Source organism: Gavialis gangeticus, unplaced genomic scaffold (assembly GCF_001723915.1).
Source record: "Gavialis gangeticus isolate Ggan-Ray unplaced genomic scaffold, GavGan_comp1, whole genome shotgun sequence".
NCBI classification, from domain to species: domain Eukaryota; kingdom Metazoa; phylum Chordata; order Crocodylia; family Gavialidae; genus Gavialis; species Gavialis gangeticus.
In genome coordinates this window covers 45,891,835-45,899,541 of record NW_017728996.1, presented here as the reverse complement: position 1 = coordinate 45,899,541, position 7,707 = coordinate 45,891,835, and the positions used below count along the sequence as shown (strand labels likewise).

The 7,707-nt window shown below is 40.9% G+C and overlaps 1 protein-coding gene across 4 annotated transcripts in view; it reads left to right on the top strand.

Annotated features, from left to right (window-relative positions):
* Nucleotides 1-7,707, top strand: part of SCAPER (S-phase cyclin A associated protein in the ER) — a 454,172-nt gene that overhangs the window by 160,448 nt on the left and 286,017 nt on the right. For all 4 annotated transcript variants that reach the window (XM_019504422.1, XM_019504423.1, XM_019504424.1 and 1 more), the window contains one exon: nucleotides 92-199. In XM_019504422.1, the coding sequence (XP_019359967.1) occupies nucleotides 92-199 (108 nt within the window). The remainder of the gene's footprint in view (nucleotides 1-91; nucleotides 200-7,707) is intronic.

Below are 7,707 nucleotides of genomic sequence, written 5' to 3'. Positions count from 1 at the left end.
GCCAGATTTTGAACATACTTGTTTATTGAATGTCAAATATGGTACATACCTTTTTGATGAAAAAATGACTCATAATTAAATTTCATTACAGATTTCCTCAGAAGTGTATCTTTTTAGTCATATTAAGGGGAAAAAACACCAACAAGCAGTGAGAGAAAATAGTAGTATCCAAGGACGCGAACTTTCAGATGAAGAAGTGGTATGTTTTATTAAATTTTTTCACTACATTGCTGTTCTTCTGGTTTATAATGCCAGCTAAACTGTAATAAAGTAATTGCAAAGATAGATTTGAAAAATTGCTTTGAATAGCAAAGGACATAAGAAGTTAAACTGCACAAATGATACGCTATAATACATGTTTAGTAGGGCTGTGCAAAGCTTTGGTCCCTGATTTGTTTTGGTGGAGATTCGGTCCAATTCGATGGCTGAATCTCCGAATCCAAATCAAATCACAGGACCCTTTAATCTGTCTGAATCAAATTGGAACCCTCTGAATTGATTCTGAGAGATTCAGAAAAATTCAGAGACTAGGATATACAGACAGCTTTAAACGTTTTTTCTGCATACCTCTAGGTAGCAGGGGCTCATGATCACTGTGATGCTGGGGCGTATGGAGTGTCCCACAGAAGCACGGGGGGCTCCCCAGTGCGCTTGTGAGCAGACCCGGAAGTGAACCATAAGCACTTCCAGTCCACTTCCAGGTCTGCCAGTGAGTGTGTGGGGGGGGCCCCATGCACCCCTGGCTCAGCAACTGGTCCCTCCTGGGGTTGGGGGGGAACCCGGGGTCCCCCTGTGGCCAATTGCCAAGCCAGGGGAGGCACAGCGGGGGCAGGATTCACTGCCGAGCATGTGCGGGCCCCCCCGCACTCCTGTGGGATGTTCCATGCGCCCCAGCATCGCAGCAATCACGAGTCGCACCTGCTACTTCCAGGTATGTAGAAAAATCTTTTAAAGGTGTGTCTGTCCAAATCGCTGATTCTCTGAATTAGCATCAAAACTTCAGATTTGGATTCAGCCGAATCGAATTAGGGACAGCAATCTGAATCAACAAGTCGAATCACTGTCCCTGATTCGTGCTGAATTTGAATCAGAATCAAATTAGGGCCCACTTCGCATACCCCTAATGTTTAGCAATAATGTTTTTTAATGAATTCTAAGCAGAAACAAAGGGAAGAAAACTTTGTAAACTAGATATATTGAAATGAGTATTATGTAAAATAAATTTCCTATAGAAGCACTACACTATTTATATAAGCTTCATTTATATTCAAATAATATTTTTTTCTGTATCTCTCTTTTGTCCTATGTTTACCACTTTGATCTGATGTTTAATAAGTATCATATATTTCATTTTTATATCCTTCCCTCCTCCTTTTCTTATAAGATTGATTTTATTAAGTTAAAGCCGTGTTAGACAAGGCTTGTATTTTTTCTGAAGGTGCTGAATTTTGCGGTCATTATGTTGAGTTCCAGGAGCAGGCTCTTTTTCTATATTCATTCTGCATCCTTCTAAACCCTAAATCACAATATTATAGTTTCAGTATAAGTATAAAGTAGGGGACAAAATAGGAATGTTCGCCCACACTTCAAAACAAAATGTAACAGAAATGAAATGAACACCCAACAGTTTGTCTGTCCCCAGTCGCAATTTTTCTTCTCTTACCTTAACCCCTTCTAGCTCTTTTGGCAAACCTTGTCCCCAGCAATACACCCATCATGTTCCTTCCTATCTTCCCAGAAGCACCTGTGAAAAGAAGTGGATTGTGCAGCTTGTTGCAAATATTATCAAGTCCAGGCCTTGAAGGAAGTGTAATTTTCATTTAGAACAAAGGTGACCAAACTGAGGCATGAGTGCCACAAATGGCTTGAGCAGCCTGTACGTGTGACAAAGCAGATTGGGGAAGTGATAGGCATCCCAGTGACAGAAAGAAGAACACTAGATCAGGCAGGGGAGCACAGGGAAAGAAGCAGAAAACAGAGCATCAGCTTAGTTATATAACACAGGGCAGGGAGCAGAAAGATGAGGAGCAGACTGGGTAAATGAGAGGGATGATAGTGACAGGAAGGTTGCGGGGCTAATTTGTGGCGCACTGATCTAGGATATTGTACTCTTGACCTTCTCTTAGACAAGGTGAAGGTTTGTGTGTCCCTGATGACAGTGCCTCAGCTGTCATGCTGATACAAAAGGAGAAATATGGGCTCTCAAATAGCTGGCTTCAAGTCATTTAAAGCCTTTCAAGATAAAAAGAAAGAAAACGATTACCTTAAACTCCACTTGAAAAACAGTAATTAGTACATATCTTGAAGCACAATTTAATATGGTCTTTGTTTGAAACAAAGCAGAAATGATGTGGTGAAAGTGTACTTCTGAAAGACAGACACATATCTTCCATGCTCATGATAAGCACATTTGGCAAGTGTTGGCACCTGGGAATCCTACAGCAGTCAGGGCTCCATGTATATTAGAAACAAGCCGTGGACACAAAATAGCAGTTAAGGGGATTTAATGTAACTTCCACCTGTTCATCAGCTAGCTTCTGCCATCATGTAAAATCATCTGAGTTTTGTCTGGGTTGAGTCTCAGCAAATGATTTGTAGACAGAAATGAACAATGCTGTTCAAGAACAACCATATCAACCTTTGCTAAGATCTGAACATGTTGCTGTTCCACCTAATGGCTAATAGTGCTAAAAATACCAGTGTTAAATTGCCTTGTTTATGGTCTTTCTCTAATATTGCTTATTCAGACTAGGACAACTATTAAAGTCTGTCCTTTTCAAGAGAGATTTTTAGCAACTGCTTCTTAAAAATTGCAAGTTCACTCTTTCTTAAAATCAGCTTTGTTTCATTTTAGCTGACTCAAAAAGCTTTGCTGTCTTGGAGAACAATTCTAAACAGTTGTCTAATTTCATTTCCCACATCTACAGCCTGGAGAGAGCTAGAACATTATTGTAAGGATCACTTGGCAAGAAACATGTTCACGACAGCCTGTTGTTTAGCTGTGTCTATCCCATGATTTGTGGATCAATCAAATACTGTTCCTGAAAATACTGCTTAAATTTGGTCTCCAGAGTTGGTTCAGATTTACACTATTTGTGTTATAAAATCCAACCTAGGTACAGCTAGGTTCCACCTGCTAGAGTTTACTTTTGGAAATCCCTTTAACAGTTTCTCCCTGGAGAAAAGAAATGATTGCAAAGATATAATTCTGTGGAGAAGTATATCTTACTGTATTTCAACTCACCTCCCTAACCATATGAGATTTCTTTAGTACTCTTTTTTATCCCTTTAAAAAGGTTTATAATGAGAGTTTTTCCATTTCTACATAAAGAGGAGCTGTTTATTGTAATTAGTAAACTCAGTAGTGAGTCTTTCTTTTGGCTCCAGAGTCTCATATGTTAAGCTATGTGAAGTCCCAGCACTCTTGAAAGGGAGCACAGGGGTTCAAGAATTGTAGTGTATTCATTTCTTTATTGGCTGTTATATAAGCTCATGATCCTCTAGGTTTGTCACTTCTCTCTGAGCAGTGGAGGCTGTTGCTGGGTCACTGCTCCACTTGAAAAAATGAGATAAAAGTAAAATAGATTTTCCTTTCTAACTGCTATAGGCTCTTCATTGCATTTAATTTAATAGCATATCACTTGCAGCTAAGTGAATGTCTGAGGGCATTTGCTCTAGTGCCCCAGACTGAGACAGGAATTCCACTAGAGGGCACAGAGGCCCTGATTTAGTCAAATACTACAGCATATGCTCAAATCCAGTCCTCTTCCACAATCCAACATAAACTTAAGTCCAGGCTTAACTTAAAGTACAGTACATGCTTTTAAGTGTTTTTCTGAAAGAGGCCCAAAACTAGGAGCAAAAGGACTCCTCCAATTGAATGACTCGCTTGACAGACACAGCAGAAAATTAAGGGCCACTTTAAAAAAAGTACTCCTTAATTAACAAGCATATACATAGTGTTGTGGATACTGTGCTTCATCTAAAACTTTAACCTGCAGCCACTACTGTAATGGGGTAGTACTGACATACTGATTTTTTCATTACTATGCTGTATTTTAAAAGTACTCTGATTTATTTCTACATTTCAGTTGTTTTTTTGGGCACTATGGTGACCTATACAGTAATAGTTTGAAATTTCTTTGCCCTAAGGCCATCTTTATGGTTTTCTTTTTCCGACAGCAGTAACAAAATATTAATTTTAGGGGTACTCTCACCTTAAAGTTGAAAGTCCATTACATTTATTCATCTAACATCTGTTTTGTGCTCTTAGCATTAACTGGCTGCTGAATGAAAAATTTTGCTTCCCCAACGTACAACATTTAATAACCTAAAGTAAATTCAAGCTCATTTGCAAGGAAGTTTCCAAAACAATATACAGAAGCAAATAATGTGTTATAGTTCATAGTCACTTACCATGAATTCCATTTTTAATCAATGAAGATATCTGTGGTGAGAACACGCTTGTACTACTTAAAGTTATTACTTGTCATCTGTGATGACTTTACATTATATACACCTTGTCTGTGACCCTTCTTCTTTGACATATAAGATTTTATTTATACCACCTTTGACCCAATAAAATTTCACCTTTAACCTTGTGCACTTGACACCTCAGATAACTTACTCTTGATCTTTGACACATTTTGTTTTAAGCCTGTTAAGCATTATACGTTACTGCCTAATAGGTAGCTGCCTAGAAAGAAAGCTTTCTTTTTTAGTTGTTGTTTGACCATAGAATTTATTTAGTGTTGCCTAAGATACCACAGGAGGAACTGCAGCATGTTTAATGTGTCACTATCACAAAATTTAAATAATACAATATCTATTTAACATTTGGAAATTGCTTTACTGTTATGCAAACATAATTTTCACAGTATAAGGATTGTTGTTAATTATTTGACTGCCAGCAAAATGTACATGGTTATCAGTCCTGCCAGTAAAATGTATATGGTCTTCTATACCGTGTGAGTTCTTCATCTGATTTTTCTAGACAGTTTGGAAATTGGATAAAAATGGATTATTTTCAGTATGAAAAGAAGCACTTGTATTATTTGAATGCCAAGGATTTTATTTTATGTTTTGATAAAATCCTCAAATTTTGTGATTTTATGAATGTTTTTGGGAGAGGAAAAGTAACAGCCCATTGGAGCAGTTTCCTTATTGATTGGTGAAATTCTTGTATCTTATAACATTTAACTTTTAAGGCACTTGTACACATAATGAAAATTTCCCTGTTGTCTGGCTTAATGGCATCACATTTTGCACATACGTGAGTTTTTTGCCATTTAAATGAGTTTGCATGCAACTTGGAAGGGTGCAGACATTAATATGTCGTGTACGTGGTAATTCACCAAAAGGTGTGGTGAGCCCCTTTGTCCATCAGGTGTTGCTACAACTTTTGTATAGTGTGCACCCTTGTTTACAAAGTGTCTCTACAATTTGCAACTATCTGTGTGTAATGAATGTTTTAGGATACCCTTTTCAGGCTGTGGGAGAGCCCTGGTGAACACCACTGACTGGCCCCAAAACTTGCAACAGTCTCAAAGCATAGCGTTTGTGTGCCCAGCAAAAATCCCCAGTGTTTGCCTGGCAACAGCTGTGAGGAACCCCTGCTCTTCTCCACCCTGCACCTCTAAAAAAAAAAAAAAAAAAAAAAAAAAAAAATCCCTTTTCGGCTGGCTGCAGCATAATTGTCCCCTGATGCCATTAATTCTCTTGGTGGTTTTATGTAAACCTGACAACTGGAGTTCTGTGAGCCTGCATGACCATTAACCGCACCTGCTTTATGAATAGCAGGTGAGTTCTGTCAGGATTCATTCCCTCACTGGCTATCTCTGAATTGCTTAGAAGTTCAGATGTTGTGCTGGGAATGGTGTCTTGACACATGGATCACTGGGTGGTCTGCTGTTTGTGCTATGCCTCGACAGGGAGCCTGTGGGCTTCCATTGAAGGTTTAACTTCAACTTTAAGGAGGCGCTACTTCACGGTCAGGGCGGCTAGAGTCTGGAACCAGCTTCCAAGTGAGGTGGTGCAGGCTCCCACCCTGGGTGTTTTTAAGAGGAGGTTGGACGACCACCTTACTGGGGTCATTTGACCCCAGTGCTCTTCCTGCCATGGCAGGGGGTCGGACTAGATGATCTGCTCAGGTCCCTTCCGACCCTTGAAACTATGAAACTCTCCATACATGGCTCTTTGGGTAGCCTGCTCCTGTGCCATGGCATACACTGAGCTAAAAGGCCTAACAGGACTAAAAGACAACCAGAACAAGTATGCCCATAATATACAAAGTTGCCACCAGTGCAGAGCCCCCCTCCCTGCCTTGACCCTGCCTGGCTCCAGCATGTATGATGTCCAAACTTTGCCCAGCAACAACAGGGTGGGAAGGGAGTGAACTTTCCTTGGCTCTGTCACCTCAAGACTTATACATTGAGTGCACAGCTCCCTGGGTACCCCTTATTGATCTGAAATGTCTGACGTTCGGGGGAGGATGGAGTGGACAGGGGCACATAGGTCTAGGTCCAATTGGGCTTCACAGAAACAAAGGTATGGGTGGTGGGGGACCCTGAGATTGTGTACAAGTTTGTCTGCAGCCCATGGGCCGACTGGCACATCTACCTTGACGTTGCCAGGAGAATGGGTGAGCAGGGGCACAACAGGATGGCAGTCCTGTGCTTGTCCTAGCTGCCTGCGGAGGGATTAGGATTGAGAGTGTGGTCTGGGGTAGAAAGGTAAGAAAGATTTATTGACTTAACAAAAACACAACTATGCATAGTAACAAGACAAACGATGACAGACAAAAGCAATTCATGTTGGCAACTTATTGGCAGTCCCTCTGATGCCTGATACACAGCAAGTTTCTCTTTCTACAAAGTTCAATGAGGTCAGGTGTCCCCGAACAACGCTGTCTGAGGGGTACCGGGAAGGATCCTGGAATGCAGTTTTTGGGCTCCTTGAGGTCCACGGGCCTACTGATCCACGCAACAGCTAACTAATTCTTTTCACAGAGCTGCATCTTCCTTCTGAATGGTTTCCAACTATTCCAGCTAATTTATAGCTTCTGAAGGACACTGATAACGTACAACCACTTAGATTCTTTTTTCTTCAACTGTCCTTAGACTGACCAATAGCAGTGCAAGCCTTGCATTCCTTTGATAAGGTAATTTTTATTGCGCCACAGGACCTTACTACTTCTAGGCTTAGCTAAATTTACTAGGTCTTACTTTATACAAGGCTTCAGTACATCTTAAACTATAATTAGGCTTTTAGCAACAACTTATAGCTTAATATCTAAACAAATACAGAAAAACACTTGGTCTAATCTTCATAGAGCCTTCCACAAGCACCTTTATCACACAGACATACTTTTCAGCTGCCACAAGTGCCGTATCAAGGCAAAGGTGCTGTGGGCTGTTTTTCACAGGCATGTCACCAGAGCACAGTGGCAGGGCATCCCACTGCATTTGTGGTCCATTATAGATACTTCAAACCGCTAATGGAGGTACTGGATTGCCGTGACCACACAGGGGCAGAGACCTCCAGGGCAACCTCACCTGCTAAGACATTGCCAACCATTGCTGCGACTCGGAGCTCCAGTGGAGAGGATAGCGGCAGAGTTCCTAGTCGTGTCACCTGCTGCTTCCTCTGAGGATGATAGACTGCAGAGCTCGACCTCCACACCCGGTATGTGAAGCTCTGCAGACACTT